Genomic DNA, 22,040 nt, shown 5'->3' with positions numbered 1-22,040 from the left:
GGGCGTCCGGGGGGCGGGGCCGCCGGGTTCCCGGGCTGGGCGGGCTCTGCGGGCCTGGGGCCGGGCGGGGGTCCCGCGCGAGGGCTGCTGGCAGCGCCGCGTGCGTGCAGCCCGGGCCCCACTCTGCCCTGCTGCACGCTACGTGTCCTCGGGCGTCCTCTTTCGGATCCTTGCCACAGGAGGACGTGTGATCTTGTTCCCTTACATCTCTTTCTTTCAGACACTCTGGAAACACGTTCCAGAGTCCAGTGGACAGAGAGGACTAAAAATATTGATGAATCTGATGAAAAGGTAAATAAAGCCCGCAGCCCACCTCTTCTGAAATGTTGGAGTTAGTTAACGGTCCCCCGTGGGATGGTCTGACCAGGAGACGGTCCCACTGCAAAGAAGAGCTGTTGCCATGGAGTTTCGGGTCTAGGACAACCGAACGACGGCATGTGTGGTCCCCACTGTGCAGCCGGATGCCGCTTGGTCCACGGGGCTCAACTGGCTTAGGGGTCCTTTCGAAGCAGTTCCAGAAAGACCTCTGGGGGTGGGGTGGGCTGGGGGCGGCTAGAGGCCACGTGCCGGGCAGTCACCCACATTCACAAAAGGGTGGAATTTAGATTTTGACCTTTCCAAATGAGATATACGTGCGGTTGGCGAGATAAACCGACAATTAAAAGATGATGTTGAACTTGTCTTATCACAGGACCACAAAGGTCGTGGTGGACTGGCAATACGTCTTGCCATTTTCTTGGAATAGCCGGATTCTATTGAAATATTTTTGTGCTTTAAACACTATATAGGCACTTAACACACACAACAGTTTTTTCGTATTTTTTAAAATACTGATTGCTTCAAAAAATGGAGGTGGCCCGGGAGTTCCAGACAGCTTGGGGGCTTCTGGGCACTCAGGAGCTTTGGCTTTGAGTTCCTGCTCTGCAGCCATTTGTGGAAGCCTGGGACCAATCTTGTGACCTTCCCCAAGCTGTTAAATTGGCTGTAAAACAGGATGAAACCGCCAGCCTCGCAGGGCTGTTAGGATTAAGTAAGATGTGTATGAAAGCAGTTTAGTCAGCGGTCTTCAAAGGTGAAATTGTTTCTTTTTCGCTGCAAGGCTAAGGCATACTTCTGCAAATGGGGAGCCTTTTCCTTCAATTTTTCTGGTTCCCACCCTCCTTTTGTTTTCATCCATGTCTCATTAAAACTTCGTTTTGATAAAATAATTAACACTGAAATTTTGCAAACTCAATTTGGGAATAGCTTGCTCATAGCAACATTCTTTTTTTAAGATTATCAACAAGAGAGTGTCGATTTAAATGTAAAAATACTCATGCAAGACCAGTGCAAAACTTGATGGAATAAATATTCTTCAGCATTCTTTCAAATGACTAGTAAGATCAAATATTCTAGAATTCACTAGATGCCTCATTTCCAGATTTTGTTTACCCCCCCCCTTTTTTTGGTGAGGAAGATTGGCCCTGAGCTAACATCTGTGCCAATCTTCGTCTATTTTGTATGTGGGACGCCACCACAGTGTGGCTTTTATGAGTGGTGTGTAGGTCTGCACCCAGGATCCAAATCTGCGAACCCCAGCCGCCTGAAGCAGAGCTTGCAAACTTAACCACTACACCACTGGGCTGGCTCCTAGTTTGTCCGTATTGATAGGCAGTTAAGCAGCAACGTACTTTGAAAAGTTATTCAACTGGTCATCCTATTATAAAATCGAACTCACCTTTGTTTTATTTTTGTTTGCACTATTGATAGCAAGTAGATAAGCTAGCACCATAGTTAGAAGGGGATGGCTTCCAGAGAATTTTATATCTATCATATTGGTAGGTAGGAAGGGAGATTCTATTGATTAATTCTATTATACCACCTAACCTTTCTTTTACTGTTATTCCTTTCCTCTTTCAAAATCAGCTTTCATATAACCGAAGTTTGGGTGATGTTTTATTAACATGTACTGTATGGGGAGAGTGGGGAGTCCGAAGACCTGGGTTCTGCCTAACTCAGCCGGCTCACAGGCGGACTGCTGAGCAAGTCCCTCAGTCTGCCCAAGCCTCAGCTATGTCATCCACAAAACAAAGGGGTTGAAGGCAGAGTTCTCAGGTCAACACGGCACATTATCAGAATCTGTGTTTTCCTACTCTGTTCCCCCTTAGCAATCAAACAGCACATTTTGTGTTTTTGAACACTGGAGAGAGAATAGTGCAGTGTTGTGATGGAGGAAGCTAGGGATCAGTACACCATTAGCTGCTGCTGATTTGCTGTGTGGGAAGTCTAATGACTGATTCTGGACCTGGAGGAAAGGTGGGAAGAGTGTCATTATGGGAAATGAGGTGTGCAGTCTTTTTCTTCATAATCATATTGTCTCTTCAAGGATCCTGGGAGCGGACACAACTCGGCACAGCTTGGTGCTTCTGCTAGAGAGAAACGCTCTTCAACTACCCGAAACCCCGTATCGGTTGCATTTCCCCTCCAATTAGCACATACAAGGTAATGTAGAAAATGTGAAAAAGTATAAAGAGAATGAAAATTACCTATCTTACTACCTAGTGATGACTACTATTACCATCGTAGAATATTTTATTTCATTTTTCCTTCTACTGCATATGATTATTTTTCAAAATAGATTATAGTTTTATATCCTTTTTTTCATGTAGCAATTTTTCCCTATTGTCATTTTTTTCATAATTTTTAATGGCTGCATATTTTTCCACCAAAAGGATTTCATAACTTAACCACTTTTTAGAGCCTTTCCAATTTTCCATTAGAGAAATGAACATCCTCGTAGGGTATCTTCTGCTCAATCATTTCCCTCTGCTAGACTGCTAGGATATTACCGGTACAGAAGCTGTAAGCTTTGTAAAGGCTTTGTTATCAAGGTTTTCCAGAAAGGTTTCACCATACTGTATGCTCCAGCAAAATGGAAGAGTGCCCCTCACTAAATCTTTATTGACATCGTTATATTTAAGAGAAATTATTAGATTATTAGGTGAAATGGCTCAACATAGCTACACTTATTTTCCTTCCTTGAATTACTGGTCAGGTTGAATATCTTTCAAGTGGTTACTGGACATCTGTATATTTTTCTGAGTTGTTTGATAATATTATTTACCCACTGTTCTCATTTTTTTCTCATTGATTTGTAAGAATTATTTAGAGTTTCTCTTTTCTTTTGGAAGTGAAATCAAAACAATTTATCTGGTTAAATTCTTTAAACAATCTAGATAAAATGAAGGTTTTCTTATCTAGTGGAGGTTTTATTTTTTTTTTAAGATTTTATTTTTCCTTTTTCTCCCAAAGCCCCCTGGTACATAGTTGTGTATTTTTAGTTGTGGGTCCTTCTAGTTGTGGCATGTGGGACACTGCCTCAGCATGGCTTGAGAGTGCTGCCATGTCCGTGCCCAGGATTCGAACTGGCAAAACCCTGGGCCGCCGAAGTGGAGCAAGAGAACTTAACCACTCGGCCATGGGGCCGGCCCCTAGTGGAGGTTTTATAATCTGTGTAGTTTTATTAATGTTTTCTCTCTCTGTTCCTCTTTCATGGTAATAAAAAGAGCAAATCATTTCACATCAAAATCTAACAATATGGAATTCAAAAATGGAAACAGAAGCTTTTGGAATCAATCATTTATCACAAAATGAACAATTTCAATTTTTAAACATACAGTCACTTTTCTTCATACTTAACTCAAAATGAGTAAACAGAACTTTATTCAAACTTTACAAATATCCTTTACATTTAGCCTGAGATTAAGCACGAGAAAGTTCAACCTGAAGTTAGACTTCAGTGCCCAAACAGTTAAGCATCTGAAAATAAAGCTGCGAATGAACATGCATTTACCAAACGTAATTAAAGCATTCCAGTGAAGTCTGACAATGAGTAACGACCCGAACGGAACTTGAATTTGCTCTGGTCCACGTGATCTTCAGAGGCTAAAAGTACCTATTATTTAATAATGACTTTAAAAAGTCTGCAAATGACAAATTATGAAGGTGTGACCAGAGGCAGAATTTTCGATCAACATTTCTACAGCTGCCGCTTTAGACTACTTTTAAAAAAACAACTCCCCAATCTTTATTATTCAACATGTACTTGAAAACATGTAGCAGCAATGGTATAGTTTATTTTTATAAATATTAGTACCTGTAATAAAATATAAAATACAGAGTTTCTTTTTTTCAAATATTAAGTCTCTGAATGCTTCATTCATCCTTTGGTTTCAAACCCATACAATGCACTCACGTTCCGTTGCAGATTTAGCATTGAGACAGAGCACTGTACATCTGTCGGGGAAGGAGGGGCGCTGTGGGAATACCAAAGCACTACATTATAGAAAGTAAACGTTGAATCAAAAATACTTTCTGTACATTATGTAAACAAACATTCATAAGAAGAATCAACACAGGCCAAAATATTGTTTTTCAGGAAATCAGAATCTTCTTTCTTTTAAATCACACACATTGACGATGCTATTTACTAAGAAAAAGAATGGAGCCTGTTCCTGTATTTGCTTATGTGCTTAAATATCTTGGAAACAAGTAATTATTACATTCATTTCCTAAAGGTTTGTCCTCTTAGTTGGCTGGCTGTTGCAAACGAGGAATACAGAACTATTTCAGTACCTGTTTCTCATTTAATACTAGCTAAGTAATACATAATTATTCATCTTTATTAGTCCATATTAGTAATATAAATAGAGTAAGTGAAGCACTGAATTTCAAAATTTGTGCAGGGGAAACTAGTCGATAGTTTGTTTCCAATAAGGCTAGTAGCAAAATAATTAACTCCAAAGTCAGTCCAAGCTAGTAGTAAACCCCTGATTTAGCAAGCTGAATCAAAGTTTGAAACTAGGTCATTTTAATTGCTATATTACTGTGCAAATCTAGAATTTCCCATGTAAAAGGGAGTGCTGGCAGCATCAAAGTCCCGTAATAACAGAATGAAATACTGATTAGGTTTTCAAATGCAGAGACACTACATGAAGATATCGGAATGTCTTAATGATGGTGTCACAGCAATAGCCTCAGGATTTCCTTAATGAATCAGAAACTAAAAAAGACAGTTCGTTAGTGAATCATGTTCTGAGTCAAAAGCCTAAATTTGAAGCAAGAAATGATAAAGACATAAAACCAAAGATGCATTTTCTACTATGACCATATGCAAGAATTTCAAGCTTTATGTCAACATTTTGAACCAGCACAGCCCCCTCTAAAAGGAAAAGCTTAGTCATGACTGTCCATCCGTTTTCAAAGCTTCCAGTCTTTGAAGAAGTGCGTTTCCAAATGCGTCCCGGTAGGCAGGGCTGAGCGTATCCAACAAGGAGTAGACTGTTTCATGGTAAGGAGTCTGTAAGTGATCATCCACCTGGTCAAAGGCATAACCTACCACCTACAAGAGAAAGGCAACTGTGAAGGACATAAGTACGTTCCATCTTGGCACAGAAAGCAAAAACCAAGTGTTTAAATGGGTCAGTCTCTAATGACACCATTCCTCAATCAATAGTTAGAATATGCCTATTTTTAATACAACCTTTAAAATATAAGCAATTTATAACACAGGAACACCACCAGCAAAATGCTCTCTATAATTTTTTCCCCCAAATTTAAAAAGTTACACAAAAACAGTATTTCAAATTCATAGTCTAAAACATGCTTCTATTTCATTCCACATACATTGCGGGTCTACCATATAAAGGCACTATAACGCATAATATATGCTTAGTCCATATTTTGATCATTATTTATTTGGTTTGGACTGTTTTTATATAGAATTCTAAGAATTGTTTATAGTTTTAATCCTGCTTTCTAATTGAAAGGTCACTTCCACATTACCAATACATTACTTACCCAGCAGGGAAATGAATGCTCAGCTCTGAGAGAAAAGGGAAAGTTACTCTGTGTTTTTTTTCTTTCTTTAAACAAAGCTAAGGCTTTTTTCTACAATAAGATTATAAGATAAATCATGGTTCACCAACACAGTGCAGGGCAAAATCAATTTAGTTTTTGTTGACCTGACTAAAGCTTGTGAATTTCCTACATAAACCCTAAATTTTTATGACATCTGTTCAAGCCCTAGAAGATGCAAGTTTATGTTAGAAATAGAAGTGGAGTTGTTGTTGTTGTTGTTGTTATTGTGTGTGTGTTTTTTGCTGAGGAAGATTTGCCCTGAGCTAACATCTGTGCCAATCTCCCTCTATTTTGTATGTGGGTCGCCGGCACAGCATGGCCGCTTTGATGAATGGTATAGATCCGCACCTGGGAACCAAACCTGGGCTGCCAAAGCGGAGTGTGTGGAACTTAACCACTAGGCCACAGGGCCAGCCCCCAACGTTGTTGTTTTTCATGAAAGGCAGACACAGACACCTAAGGAAGAAGAATCACACCTCTGCAGAACCCTGCTCTATCTCAGGACTTCCTGCCGTCTATCACAGTTCTACGTGCCCCTCTCTAGCCCTGTCGGCATGTCATCTTCCTGGTGGCCAGGGATCACGTCTTATTCACGGTTTGATTTCCAATTCATGACACAGGACAATTGTTCAATAAATGTGAACTGAATCAGACTGAAAAAACAAATATTTGAATACCTACATGCCAGGTTTTATAATTGATCTAGATTTTTCTGCAAACTTTAGTCATATAATCATCTCCCAAATCCTTTAGTTTTTTTAAATCTCTAGGTTATAATAAAGAAGCAGGGACTCAGAGAGGGTGACTGACTCACCCAAGATCACTAAAATTCACATGTAAGAATTCTGACTCTGATCAGAACCCTTCCAGCCTCACCAGGGCGACCTTAGAACTAATCAATGTAAGACAGAATTAATTTCCTGGAGGTCATTTATCTCTACTTTCGATTTGCCTATTTCTATTTAAGATCCACTTCTATAGACTATAAGCTTTTAGTATGAATTTAGGGATTCAGGAAGAAGAGCATGAAGGTTAGTTAACTTAGGTACTACTCCCAACGCTAAGCAGCTATCTGCGTGGGAGTTGGGAAGGAACAGAGGGTAGTGAAGATGCTGGCCTTGCACTTTGCTTCAGGGTAAGTGATCGTCTATCAAGGAATATACAGAACACACGATTCATATACTTTTAAGAAATTCAATCTAGCGACATTAAGAGATGTTCACATACTTGTTTGACATCATATTATACAACATTCTTACTTGCTTAGATCTTGCCCTCTACCTCATGATAACTTTTGGGGAACTACTCTTAGCAGATATAGAAAGAGAAAACTCAGAGATCTCTGATCAAGACTGAACATTAACTAATTAGTAAAGTTAAAACTAAATTTTGGAGTTTCTAATGTCTACTCCTTTGTTCAGTAGGTCAAAAATTTTCATAATAGTAAGTTTTTTTTCCTTTTAAAAGAAAAGCTGCTATTAGCAGTGCTTTCTACTATTCTAAACTCACGGTTCTGGTCTGAAGGGTACAGAGAGGTCACGCTGCCTAGAAAAGCTCACAGGCAGTAAAGGACACTCTTGGAAATTTGGAGGTGGAGTATTCTTCTGTGACTTAATTCTGATCTAATGGCTAGAGGACAGTGGAATCAAGTTCTTGTTTTAGTAGAAAAGACATTTACAAGAGGTGAAAAAAGATCCTCTCAACACAACGACTGCAACTCATCCAATGCAGAGAACACATAATTTTGGTGGACGTGATTAAATCAAAATGACACTCTGCAAAAATCAAATGTTGTTCCTTTTTCAAAAGCTTTCAGGGCCAGTCTGGTGGTGTAGTGGTTAAATTCAAGTGCTGTGCTTTGGTGGCCTGGGGTTTGCTGGTTCAGATCCTCGGCGTGGACCTACACACTGCTCATCAAGCCGTGTTGTGGTAGCATCCCACATACAAAATAGAGGAAGACTGCCACAGATGTTAGCTTAGTGACAATCTTCCTCAAGCAAAAAGGGGAAGACTGGCAACGGATGTTAGCTCAGGGAGAATCTGCTTCAGCAAAAAAATTAAAAAAATAAAATCAATTTCCCCATGTTGACCCAAAGACTTTATAATTAATAAAAAATTCCTAGGAAAAAAGTTTTCCTTAAAAAACCCTGGAAGCTACTGAGTGCTGAGTTCTCATTTAACACCCTTTCCCTCCCCCTTTTCCCCATCCCTTTTTGATAAAGTGGTAAAGATATAAATCTTTTTTTTCTCTAAAAAGAAGTGACTTACCCTAAGCCCTGCTTCAGTGAGCTCCAGGCAGTATCTGTTCCTTTCTCTTGTTTCCACATTGATGTAGGCCACATCATCTGCACAGCGCAGGTTTTTTGAGACAAACATGTTGTTAACAGCAAAGAGAACATCGTTTACAACTGCCTCAGCTTCCAGCCTCATGTCTTTTATATCAGTTCCGTCAAAACCATTAAGCTCATTTTCTTCAGATTGGGACACACCATTCACCTCCATGGGATTACAGTCTGTTTGCATTCTGCAAAAAAGTAGATATAAAACTTGTTTATAGAAAGACATTCCAAATAATATTGTTTGATTAAAAGGAGCAATGCCTTACAACCCTGTTTAATAAAAAACATTAACTAGCTAACAACTTTTAGGGAAAATACTGCCTAAAGCCGTCTTCAGTAGATTTTCACAGCAAAATTACAGACACCTATAGATTTTCAAAAAAGGATCTCTGTTCTCCACTGCTCCCCAAAAGGTTAATTCCCATATTGATAAGAATTTAGAATATTAGTTTTCAGCTATTTCAAACAATTTCTCAGTAAAATCCTACTACATTACTTCTTTTTAAAAGTATATTTATTTTAGAAATATTTAGAAGTAGAATAGTTAGAATAAATAGAAATTATTAGAAAATCAGGAGAGATATTTAAAACTGGAATTGCTGAGTCAAAGTATTTGCTCATGTTAATTTTCAATAGATACTGCTGATTCACTCTTCAAAAAAAGGCTGTACTAACTCATACCCCACCAGTGGAACAGAAGGACTGTACTTTCTCACCACATTCTGTCCAATCCTTTTTAATCTTTGCCTATTTGAGAGGCAAACAATGATGTTTCATTGTTTGAAAATGTATTTCCTTGATTAAACAGTCTTTAGGATATTTACAGGATATTTTTAGTTCCAAGATCATGTAGCGGTAAAACACAGAAATAGAAATGAACTCAGGTCGTCTGAAATCAGAGGTCAAGCCTTTACCTACTATAGTACACTGCCTCTCAAGAGTTCATTTTTACGACTTCTGGATTTGGGGTTTTCTTAAGAAGGCCTTCCTTACCTCATGGTTACATTTTTCAAATCCTCTCGATTGTCTTCTGAATTCTCATTCTCTATATCTACATTTAACTCTTTGGTCCATCTGGAATTTATTCTGTATAGCTTTATTTTCCAAATGGATAGCCTACTGTCCCAACACCATTTATTGAATAACTTATCTAGTGACCACTTTTTTGAACTGTCCCAAATATCATAATTTAAAAAATATTATTTCTTGTGCTAACTTGATCCAATATTACTGCCAGGCTGCTATGCAGTTCTAGCTTCTTTTCTGTGACTGGGGTAGCAGTGAATATTGTTAAAATTAGAAATATATGCATAAGAAAAGTTAATAAATGTGAGACTGCTTTGGAATGTAAAAAGGGCTTTTCAGAACAAGATATTACGCTTTCTCTTTACCTGCAGGCTTTAAAAGTAAGTTAAGATTTCATTTCTCTGATATGGACTAAGCATCCTCTATCTAGAATGTAGCAGGACTCAACTTTTTATGAACATTTATTCACACCATTTGTCTCTTACCTTACAAATTCCATCCATTTTTCTAAAATTACTAACTTGTGCCCTATTTGTGTGAGGCTCAAAATCCTCTAAGTTTAGTGATTCTCAACCTTGGCCACTGAGCCCTCAGAGAAACTGAATGAGATCTCTGGGAGATTCTCCTGGGTAATTTTTCAGAGCTTCTGGGTGGTTCTACTGTATAGCCACTGCTCTAAATTAACAGCAAAAATCTTAAGGAGCTAGAGTTCCTACAGCTGTATGTCATTTGCACATAGTAAAAGTCAAAACTCCTTGCCAAAGGCAATTTATGATGAACTATGTAAAGCTATTTCAAAAAATTACATAGCAAATGTGCAAATATATTCCTCCAATGCTATTTCAACTAATTTGATATGTTTTAAGGGTCCTTTATCTTGTCTCCCACAGCAGCTTACAGAATTAGTCACTCACTACTAATGATACAAGTTAATAATAAATTTACCAATTATTGCTGGAGCAATTTGTCATATAACTGAAATCTAATATTGACCTAACAATCTATGAAAGGGAAAATACTTGATTTTCTAAAAGTTTCTTCTTTATTCTAAAAATAATCATTATACTCCTTAATATTATACTTGGTTTTATGTATAAGAAGTGAGCCCATTCTGTTTTTTTACGGTCAGTTTTGAAGATTTTGAAATGTGTCTACTGTAAATTTCTTACTATCATGAATACCAAACATCTTTATTTTCCTCAAGTAATCAAGTACCTCAATTATGCATGTCAGAAATAATAATCGTTACATGAAAAAAGATGTCTACCTGAGAAAGTCTGATGCAAGAGTCTAATTCATTGCAATTATGACCTTAATGGTGGAGAAAGATGAAGCATCTAATACTAGCATGGAAGAAATCCTCACAGGTCAGTAAAGTACGTCATCAAATTGTTGTGTAATAATTAGCACCAAGGGGCAAAAAAGAGGAAGACACCTTTCCTAAAACTGTGAACTGTTAGAAGATTTTTTTCTGAAATGTCTTTGGATGATACATAACATAGCAGACACATTCAGAACTTTTGATGATACATACAAATGAAAATGACAGATTTTATTATTGAATCACTACACAAGTTAACATTTTAAGCTAGCATCCTGAGTGAGGAGCTAGCCAAAATGAAAAGCAGTGATTAATCTAGCTCTTCAATAGCTTTATAGAAGAGGTTTAAAAAAATGGAACCCTGGGGGCCAGCCTGGTGGCGTAGTGGTTAAGTTCATGTGCTCTGCTTTGGCGGCCCCGGGTTCACAGGTTTGGATCCCAGGCATGGGCCTAGCACCGCTTGTCAAGCCATGCTGTGGTGGCATCTCACATAAAATAGAGGAAGACTCGCACAGATGTTAGCTCAGCAACAACCTTCCTCAAGCAAAAAGAGGAAGACTGGCAACAGATGTTAGCTCAGGGCCGAGCTTCCTCACACACACACAAAAGGAACCCTGATATTTTTGTGCCTGTCACATAGAAAGTGTCTAACAAAAGCTTTGTAGAATTTGAATATTAATATGTGTCTGTATTAGTTTCCTACTGCTGCTGTAACAAATTACCACAAATTTAGTGGCTTAAAACAACACAAATTACTTTCTTCCAATTCTAGAGGTGAGAAATCTAAAATGACGATGTCAGCAGGGCTGCATTCCTTCTGGAGGTTTCAGGGGAGAATTTGTTTCCTTGCCTTTTCTAGCTTCTAGAGGCCACCTGCCTTCCCTGGCTCATGGTCCCTTCCTCCACCTTCCAAGCACACCACTCCAACCTCTGGTTCTGTGGGCACATCTCCTTCTTCTGACTCTTGACACGTGCACTTCTTTTATAGGGACCCTTCTGATGACACTGGACCCAAACGGACAATCCAGGATTACTTCCCTAATCAAGGTCCTTAATCAAACCTGCAAAGTTCCCTTTGTCGTGTAAGGTAACATATTTACAGTTTCTGGGGATTAGGATATAGACATCTTTGGGGGGGCATTATTCTGTCTGCTGCAGTGTCCATCCACATCCTATCATCAGGAAAAGGGTATGAGGGTGGTCAAGGAGACTTCATTCTCTGCTCTTCCTTTTGGAAGTCATAATTTACTTAACGTATCAGATGGGCGATGTAAACAGGTAGTTTGCATGGTTCTTTTAAAAGGAGGCCCAGAGTACTTGTCAATTTCACAGCCTTCCTTGGAAAGATTCCTTAATTACAGGTTTCATGCTTTGTACTCTGTAACTCCAACACCATGATCACAGCAAAATGTGCCAGGGATGGTTGTTTCAATTAAAGGCACCATCTTGAGGCTGGCAAAGGGTTTATGAATCATCCTGAATCAAGAGCTCTGCCCAAATACTTGATTCTGGATGGTGACTGGCCTCTCCAATCAGATCCTCTCTTGAGGAGTTTGAACACAGAGCCAAAAAACACAAAGTCAGTTGGTGATGACAGGAGCTACAAAAGCAGAGCAGGGAGCAACTGGGTGGCCTTAGCAATGGGGCACTAGACAGGTCGTTTCTACATCGTTGATGTAGATGCATTCCAATAACTAAAAATATCTTGAGCAGACATCTCATTATATATTTATTTACATATATTCTACAATTAAAATATTAAAAACATAAATATGAATTTAAACAGGAGATGGTAAAACATGAAATATAAACTTATTTTCTTCTTACTTCTGAATGGATTATCTTGTGTACCCGACTGTGGAGGCCTGCACCATTGAGGACAAGGAAATACAAGCCCATTTCGGAGAAGGGACAACTACTAGAATTACTATTGAGACATCAGAACTGCTGTCAGGTTACCAGAACGGCTTACTCATCAATGTGAATCCTGTAAAAACCCTTGGTTTCCCTTTCTTTTTTTTTTTTTTTTTAAGGTATGACTTTTGGTGAGGAAGATTGGCCCTGAGCTAACATCTGTTGCCAATCTTCCTGTCTTTTTTTCTCCCAAAGCCCCAGTACATAGTTGTATATCCTAGTTGTAAGTCGTTCTAGTTCTTTTCTGTGGGATGCTGCCACAGCACGGCTTGATGAGTGATGTGTAGGTCCACGCCTAGGATCCGAATTGGCGAACCCTGGCCTGCATAAGGGGAGTGCATGAACTTAACCACTCGGCCACCATGGGGTCAGCCCTGTTGGTTTCCCCTTGTTGTAGTTGTATAAGCTGTAGGCAAAATAACTTATCATTATATAAGAAATTCTAGACCAAGAGAACTTTCTGTGATGGCAGAAGTGTTCTTTATCTGTGCTGTCCAATACAGTAAGTAGTAGCCACATGTAGCTATTAAGCACTTGAAGTTTGGCTAGAGTCACTGAGGAACCACATTTCAAATTTCACTTAATTTTCACTCATTTAAACGTAAATTGCTAGTAGCTACTGTATCACAAACCACAGGTCTAGATGTTGTGAATATTTTTGAATAATGAAAATCAACTAATTTTATATTATGGTTGAAAAGTCGATAGATGTAAAGGTACTGAATTAAACATTGTATATATGAGTAGGAAGATTTGGAAATACACGTTAGAAAATCTAGTTTGAATCTTAGCTACTCTCTGCACGGGAATTACCCATCAATGTTTCAAATGGTAAAAACTAACGAATTACCTCTTATATTTTTCAATCTTGTCAATTTAGACTCTAAGTTTATTAATCAAGTATCATAATCCACTGTGCATCTATATATCCAGCATTTTTCTAAGTATCAGAATACTAATTAAAGATGTCTACTGGTAGCTCACAGCCTAATTTGGGAGATAAGACAGGCACATGAAATATGCACACAAATATTAACGCCATACACACACATCATAATTATAACCTAAGAAATGTACTTAATTCTAAGCGGCAGATAATTACAGAAAATAATGATGTTTTGGTCCTACTACAAACTTACCACTAAACTTGTATGAACTTGGGCTGGCCATGTAACCTCACTAGGCTCATGGTTTTCTCATCTATAATATAAAGGGAAAAGACAGTAAATTCTTTACTGTTCTTGAAGAGTGCTGACATAATTGTTAATTATGATGGGGCTTGACTCATGGAACAGGCCAGTCAAAATTGGTCTTGAATGAGCACAGATGAGGAGTTATGGATAAGCAGAAAGGACTTGAGAGTTGTGAACGATTCTTCAAGAGGAACAACGCATAAGCAAGAGTCTGCAGAGGGCGTGGCAGGAATTGTAAGGAGACTAGCCTAGCTAAGCTAATACAAGAAAAACATTAAGGGATTAATAGATAGGGATGGCCCAATCTGACACGATGCTGATACCCAGACAGGGGAATTTCATTTTGATTTTTGGCAGGCTGTTTTAAGCTCTTGCAAATGGGAATAGCAATGTCTTTATATTTAAAGTGAGTTTCTTGTGGGCGATATATAGTTTGGTCCTGCCTTTTTATCCAATTTGGCGCTCTCAACCTTTTAATTGGGATGTTTAGATCATTTAATATGGTAACTGTGATTGATTAATATGGTTACTGTTGATCTTGCCGTTTGTTTTCTATTTGTCCCATCTGTACTTTATTCCCTCTTCCTTATTTTTCTGCCTACTTTTGGACCAAAAACTTTTTAGGATTCTATTTTACATCCTTTGGTGGATTATTTTAACTCTTTGTTGTGTGTTTTTGGCGGTTGCTTTAAGAGTTTATAGTATGCATCTTTAATGTATCACACTCTACCTTAAAGTGCTATTACACCAGTTCATGTGTAGAACCTTACAGGAGTATACTATATAGTCTTTGTGCTCTTTTTGTTACACATTTTACTTCTACATATGTTAGAAAATTCATAATACATGTCAGTTTTGCTTTAAAGTCAATTATTTTTTCAAAGAGATTTAGGTAATAATAAAAAATATTTTATATTTAACATATAGTTAACATTTCTGGTGGTCCTCATTCCTTTGTCTTTATCTACATCTGTATCATGATCTGTATAATCTTCCTTCTGCCTGATGGCTTTCCTTTAACATTTCCTGTAGCACAAGTCTGCTGTTGTTGAATTCTTTCAGCTTTTGTGTATCTGAACAAGCCTTCCTTTCATCTTCATTTGTGAAAGATATTTTGGCTGGGTACAGAATCCTAGTTTGACAGTTGTTTTATCTTTCGAGACTTTAAAGATGTTTCTCTACTATTGTTTGCTTGCGTTATTTCCCATGAGAAATATGATGCATCATTATCTTCGTTCCTCTTGGTGTAGTTTTCTTTGTGTTTCTTTTGCCTGGCTCATTAGGCCTCTTGCATCTATGGGTTTATAGTTTTTAACAAATTTCAAAAATTTTTGGCCATTATTTCTTCATTTATCTCTCTCTCCTCTCGTTGGGGACTCGAATTTCATGAATATTAGTCCAAGTGAAGTTGTCCTACTCCTCACTGCTTTGTTCATTTTTTCATTCTTTGTGTGTTTCACTTTGAATAGTTTCTATTGCTATGTCTTCAGCTTCACTCATCTTTTCTTCTGTGGTTTCTAATCTCTTCTACTTGGGTCTTTTTTTTTTTAAACATATTTTCCATGTCGCTACTTAATCTGCTCAATCTTTTCTCTAGTTTTTGAACATATGAAATAGTTATGTGTTTTAATGTCCTTGTCTACTAATTTCATTGTGTTATTTCTGGGTTAGTTTCAATTGATAGATTTTTCTCCTCATTATAGCTTGTATACTGCTGCATTGCATGCCTGGGAATTTTTTTTTTTTTTTTTTTTTTTTTTTTTGGTGAGGAAGATTCACCCTGAGCTAACATCTGTGCCAATCTTTCCTCTATTTTGTATGTAGGACACCTCCACAGCATGGCTGAGGACTGGAGTAGGTCCATGCCTGGGATCTGAAGCTGCAAACCTGGGCCACCGAAGCACAGCACGTGGAACTTGAACCACTCGGCCATGGGGCCAGCTCCCATGCCTGGTAATTTCTGATTGGATGCCAGTGTGAGTTTTACCTTATATGGTGCTGGATATTTTCATATGCCTCTAAATATTATTGAGCATTGTTCTGGGATGTAGGTATCTAGAAACCGCTTGATTCTTTTGGCTCTTGCTTTAGACTTAAGGCTGTATCAAGGCTGCATTTAGTCTCTGGTTAATTTTGCCCCACTACAAAGGCAAAAGCTTTCTGAGCGCTCTACCCAATGTCTTTAGAATTATGAAGTTTTCCATTCTGGGTGATAGGAACAGGAACTATCCCTCATCGTTTGAGCTCTGAAAACTCCTCTAATTCTTTTTTTCCCTCTAATTCTTTTAGATTGTTCTTTTTCCAGCCCTGGGCAACTTCCTCATCCCTGTGTGTTGCTCAGTACTCAGCTGCAGGCTGGAGGGGGACCCTCTGCTATCTCCACAACTCTCACTCTGTGTGAAGCTCTCTACTTCCCAGTACTCTGTTCTAATTGCCTATCCTCTCCTAGCTTCATATCCTCAATTCAGGGAGACTGCTGGGTTCCACCTGGGTTCTCCTCCTAGTGCCACTCCTGGAAATTCTCTTCAGGCAATAAACGGGGCAACAGGCTTACATCATTTCTATCTTGCCACTCGGGGATCACTGTCTTCCACTGCCTAATGTCCAAAGTCTTAAAAACCATTGTTTTATATATTTTTGCCCACTTTTTGCTGTTTCAGGTAGAAGGGTAATCTGGTCCCTGTTACTCTATCTTAGCCAGAAGTGGAAATCCCATTAGCCAGTTTTGAGCTAACTTTGCCATTTTATTACACTAGTTTTCCTTTCATTGATTTTGGTCTCTTATACTACTTTGAATCAACTTTACCGTCTTGCTGGTTCCTTCACTAATGAGTTACATACATTTTTGACACATGCCTACTATATGTTTGTGTAAGACCCATGTTTCTAACTTTAAGAAAATTGTACGTTGACACTACTTTCAGACTTTTAATCCTTCAAAATTCAGCACAGACACATCTATTTCAGGATTCTGTACCTGATCTCAAGACAGTTAATCACTATCCTCCTTCCTTAGTAGAACCTCTGCATTGGTACCGCTGTACTTATACCTCATTGTAAATGGGGGCCTGTGATGTCTCTATCACCAGCACAGCGTCTGGCATAAAGTGAGTCTTCACTGAATATTTTCTGACAGAATAAACCAAAGAAAAAATTCTAACTCTCTGCTTCTCAAGCCATGCAGTATTCAGCCCTGTGACAAGAGGCATACAAAGCCACAAGGATAAACATATTAGACATCCCGGAAAATACACATCACTGTTATAGTAACAATATTATGGAGTATGATGCAAAATTGCCTAGAATTTTAAAGCAAATGGAAGTCTCAAGCCATGTCCTCTTTAGGTTATGCCCCCACACGCTTAGGGGTTCCTTTGCCTATTTGAGTGGAAAGTAAGAGAAATACTGCTCTAACCCAAGAAATTAACTCAAAAAGCTGGAAATTCCAGGCCTTGGGTTGGGGGTATAAAGTTAACAGGTAGAGGTGGGAACTGGCAGAAAGTTAGTACTGAGATCTTCTCTAAGTTTTTATAGCTCTTCTCACTTTAGTTATATTGTTCTTTGTTAAAAGTCAAGGTGATTATTGATAGCTCTGAATCCATCCACTGGTATGATTTCTGGGCTGTGTTAGCATTTTTGGAGGATTCATGAAACTGGTTATCAAGATATTGATTACTAAGTCCTTTATTCTCTACTTTTTATTTATTTATTTTTTTTGAGGAAGATTAGCCCTGAGCTAACATCTTCTGCCAATCCTCCTCTTTTTGCTGAGGAAGACTGGCCCTGAGCTAACATCCATGCCCATCTTCCTCTACTTTATATGTGGGACGCCTGCCACAGCATGGCTTGACAAGTGGTGCCATGTCTGCACCCGGGATGCGCACCGGCGAACCCTGGGCCACTGAAGCAGAATGTGCAAACTTAATGGCTGTGCCACCAGGCCAGCCCCAACTTTTTAATTTTTTATATTCTAAATTTTTTATGGCAAAAAGAAAATGTATTATATTTGCAATAAGACAAAAAAGTTTAAAAAAACGTGATATGTTGGAAAGTACAAGGTGTAGGAAGCAGAAACATTTTCTCCTTAGAGAAGCCAGGCTATTAAGATAGTTAAAGTAACTGGTAGCTTCACTTTCAACTGAAATGAGAAGTTTGGATTTATCTGCATTTCAAACAACTGTTTTGAAAGTAAAGATGAGTAACGTTAATTAATTATAATTAGCAACATTTAGAATTTAGCAAAGCTAAAGCTAGTTTATTCTTTATTTTCTGTAACATAACATTTAATCTGTTTTCAATAGCTCTAAGACTTTTGAAATAAAAAATTTCAAATCAGAATCATTTGTAGTATTACAAATATAAAGTATTTGTAATGTAAATAAAAATGACTTATTTTTCCATTTGTACACCCATTCATAAAATTACTCTGGACCCCACGTCCCAAGACAGACACACATACACACAACCTAGTAATAACAGATCAAGCCAAGAGAACTGTATTGTGCTTTTGTTGCTTAAGGAGGGAGCTGAGTATGAAGAACTATATAGTGCTAATTTGAGAAGTCTTTTAAACTGTAAAGGAGCAGCAACACTATAACCCTGTAAACTTTTCCTTCAAAACCAGAAATTGTAAATGAGATTCTAAGAAAAGACTCTCAAAGATTGAAAGCGTAAAAAAAAGTCCAGGAATTCGTTTTTCATTTCTCTATAATTTTCTAGGATATATCTGGAGGATTTGGAACTATATTTAATATAAAGTACATTCTAACCAACATAAAACAAATCAATATCAAAAGAGATAGAAAACCTCTTTGCTTTCCATTTAAACTCTAAATTGGCTCTCTACCAGGCTCTGAGCAATGTTCTGTAGCCAGCACCTTCAAAAACTGGAACACCTTACAGCTGCTGTTAGTTACTCCGGTAAGTTGTATCACCTCCTATGAAGTTTCCAAAAATGACTCCTTATAACATTATATATATATAATTTAGGAACCAGCTCTTATTCTGTTGGTAGAATTTTTGGGCTGTGTTAGTGTTTTTGGGGGGATTCATGAAACTGGTTATCAAAATATTGATTACTAGGTCCTTTATTCTCTACTTCTTAATTTCTTAGACTCTGTTTTGTGCCATCACAAATTTACAGCATCAAAGAGCTGGAAAAGACTGCAGAGGTCAGCTTTGGCCTTGATGACCAAAGAATGGGCGTAGGAGGATGGCCATACATACAGCCTGACAAAAGAACAGAGCCAGAAAGATTTCAAGAGCAGTACACAGATTTCAAAATTTTCACTTCAAAAGAAAGTTTGACTTTTCAGTTGACGTTACAACAGTCAGCTGAGGGCTAGAAAGCAGTATCTTAATCAGTTACTTTATTTGTATCATATCCTACGGTCTGGAAATTCCTCTCAACATGAACAAGGAGTGATCAGTATGGCTTAGCATGGTGCTGGGCACATGGTAAACTCAAGAAATATTATCTGTTAATTATTATTCACTAAAAATAAAGTGTTTAAAAATATCTTTAAGGGAGAAAAGAGCTGACCCTGAAACTCAAGCTGTTTGACTCAAAGTTTGGTGTCTTTACATTATGTAAGGTGGCTGCGGCTGCTGCCCTCTCACTCTGAGAGCTGTGCGCCCTGGGAGCCCTAACTTCATATTCCTGTTGCCTCAGGTGCAAGTCTTAAAAAAAGGCCAACAACATCTCATTGGCTTCTATTTCACATGTTAACATGGGTTTCTTTGAAGGATGACCCATTCAGCCTCTAGTATGTAGCGTGTAACCTGTCACTTCAAATCCTTTTATAAAATTCTTAAAAAGCTGACAGTGTTTGATTGGAAATTATCTTCATCTTCCTCACTTAATTAAGGCTAGGTGTTAACATTTTGTGATAATACTCTGTCTTTGATAAAACACAAAAATAGTACTGTGGTTTAGGATGAGTTTGTACCCTATTTAAGCTAAAGAAATAATGATGACAGGTCCTAAAACTTAACATATATGCTGAATTTCTCCTAGAAAGCATAAAACATACGAGGCAACACACTTAACACTTTGAATGTTTGTTATAAAATGTTCCAATTTTTATTTTCCCTTTCTGATATTTGAAATCTCAAGCATTCCATGGACAGCCTGAATGTCATTCTATATTCCAAAGGAAATCACTTATTTAACAGTTAGATTTGCAGGAAATTGATTGTCCTCATTTACCAAAAGTCCAGTTCAAACCTCCCAAGGCCTTTTGTAATACTCTGCGAAATGACTTAGGGCAGATTTTGTCACTCCTCTCCTCAAGCCCATTCACCCTAGGTAAAGGCTAAAGTCCTCATAATGGCCTACAGGCCCTATATGACTTGACAACCCCCTTAGCCCCTAATTATACGCCTCTTTCCTTTACTCCCTCCTGATGTTCCTTGAACTCACCAAGCATGCAAAGCTTTGCACTTGCTGTTCCCCTGCCTGGAACACAATTCTTCCAGGTATTCACGTGCCTTGCTCCCCACCTTTCTCCAAGTCTCACTAAAATGTCACCTTATTAAAGAAGAGAGATCTTTCCTTACCCCTCTATATGAAAGTGGCAAATCTCTCCCCTCTCCTGTCCCTTTATATTGCTTTATTTTTTCCTATGGCATCTAACACCACAAGGTATATGATTTATTGGATTATTGTTTGTTTTCCCTCCCTTCAATAAAATATAAGCTCCATGAGGGCAGGGACTTCTTCTGTTCACTGCTGTATCCCCACACCTAGAACAGCCCCTGATACATGCAGGCAATCAATAAATATTTATTGAATAAAGGAATAGACTTATCACACTAGAATATAAGCTCCTTGAAGGTTCTGCCTGATTCTTTACGTTTTCACATCACTAGCTGCAAAAACCTTTATTTAATGGATCCTTAACAAATATTTTTGAATGAATGAAGAGCAAGGGAACTGAAGTTACCCAGAACGCCCAGGACAAGTCTACAAAGAATGAGGGGCACCAACAATCCAAGCAACTACATACACTAGAGAGCACAGTGGTTCTAAAATGAAAAAGTGGTTGTGGAAAGGGGAACCAGAGCTTTCTCTATCTGTCAACATTTCTGCGCTGTGTTAGCATTTCTAAGGCATTGATGAAAGTTATCCACTTATTAATAAAATCTCCTTAAAAAGGTCGTCTTAACTTACTATCAAATTAAACTCTATGTATCAGGACTCTAGGTTCGTTCCCTACTCTTATCCTTTAAGCTTCGTAATAATCCTCAGAGACAAGATATTGATACGCTCACACTTGGCAAAGACTCAGAGAGGGCAGGGGCCGGTTCAAGGTGGCTCGGCTAATAAATGCCAGCGTCAGGATTCTAACCCAGGACATAAGACTTCCAGGTCACTGAACATTAGCACGCCGGTCTCTCCGGGTTGACTAAGTTACGAGCCAGCTCCGCCCCTGCAGGAGTTGTCTCCAAAAAGACAGAAACACGATTGCGCAGATGCCCAGAACAGCACAAATACTTCGCCCAGGTTTCTCAGGGGTCGGAAGGCTTTGACATTGATCAGAGAAAGCAGTTCTGCCCACAAACACCTCGAAAACTCAAGTTTCCTGGTCTTGGTGCAGCACACCCAGAAGGAAGAAAGCGCTCTGTAAACTGAAAGCCGCTAGACAAACAGTAACGAAACGAAGCTTTGGAGACAATACTTGAAGCAGGGGGGGGACGAATAACTTGCTGACAATGGGCACCGGTCAATACTCGGCGGGGCGGGCGGGGGTGCTCCAGAGCGGCTGCAGCCCTCCCCATGGTGCCCGCGGCGCTCCGAGGGCCCGTTTCCGGGATCCAGGTCTAAGGTCTGACCCGCAGGGCCCAGGCCGGACCGGCCCCCAGACCCATCTCAACCGGGAGACAGAGCCCCATCTGCTGTGGACCCTGACGGCGTGGCCCGCTGCGCCGCGTCCCGCTCGGAGGGCCCCTGGCCAAGCCCCGACCCCTCCCAGTGGCAGCCCGCCCACAGTCAGCCCCGCGGCCGCTCACCTACGCGCAGCCCGCGTCCTCCTCTTCCTCCTTCTCGAGGCGTCTGCAGCCGCCCGGCGCCGCCCCCTCCCCTTCCCGCCTTCGCCCCGCCCCCTCGGAGCCGGAACTGCTCCCTTCGGGCCCTTCTCCCCGCCCCCTTCTGCCCCCAGTGTGGCGTCACTTCCGCCAGCGCCGGGCCGCGCGCTGAGAGTCCGCGTCTCGCGAACGCGCCGGGAGCGTCCTCAGAGCCAGGAGCGCGCCCCGCGGATGACAACAAATTCGTCGCGCCGCCGCGGTGCTGTCCGCCTCAGCCCCTGCCGCCTCCCGGCGCGCTGTCTTGCCCCCTTGCCCTGTGCCGAC

At 39.5% G+C, this 22,040-nt stretch overlaps 1 protein-coding gene and 1 long non-coding RNA gene across 3 annotated transcripts; one reads left to right on the top strand and one right to left on the bottom strand.

Annotated features, from left to right (window-relative positions):
• Positions 1-32: 32 nt before the first annotated feature.
• Positions 33-17,452, top strand: LOC139045729 (uncharacterized). Its single transcript, XR_011504772.1, has 4 exons — positions 33-291; positions 2,366-2,481; positions 11,573-11,671; positions 15,516-17,452. It is a non-coding gene; the product is annotated as an uncharacterized lncRNA (long non-coding RNA).
• Positions 3,604-21,814, bottom strand: GSKIP (GSK3B interacting protein). Of its 2 annotated transcripts, XM_014843458.3 has the most exons (4): positions 21,702-21,789; positions 13,638-13,698; positions 8,167-8,422; positions 3,604-5,380 (listed from the first exon to the last, which is right to left on the bottom strand). In XM_014843458.3, the coding sequence occupies exons 3-4, from the start codon at positions 8,419-8,421 to the stop codon at positions 5,219-5,221; spliced, it is 417 nt and encodes a 138-aa protein (XP_014698944.1). In that variant the 5' UTR covers position 8,422; positions 13,638-13,698; positions 21,702-21,789; the 3' UTR covers positions 3,604-5,218. The 2 variants fall into 2 exon arrangements, with proteins under 2 accessions (XP_014698944.1, XP_014698943.1); XM_014843457.3 differs by lacking the exon at positions 13,638-13,698 and having other exon boundaries at positions 21,702-21,814.
• Between the last annotated feature and the right edge of the window lie 226 nt (positions 21,815-22,040).

The sequence above is a fragment of the Equus asinus genome, chromosome 7, assembly GCF_041296235.1.
Source record: "Equus asinus isolate D_3611 breed Donkey chromosome 7, EquAss-T2T_v2, whole genome shotgun sequence".
NCBI lineage: Eukaryota > Metazoa > Chordata > Mammalia > Perissodactyla > Equidae > Equus > Equus asinus.
This window is presented reverse-complemented; position numbering and strand designations above follow the sequence as displayed.

What these genes read in the sequence shown, in the direction of transcription:
- GSKIP (XM_014843457.3), bottom strand. Translation starts at nt 8,421, where the DNA reads ATGCAAACAGACTGTAATCCCATGGAGGTGAATGGTGTGTCCCAATCT. An exon ending in TCACTGAAGCAGGGCTTAGG is followed by an intron (nt 5,381 to 8,166) that starts GTAAGTCACTTC and finishes TTTCTCTTGTAG; the next exon opens with GTGGTAGGTTATGCCTTTGA.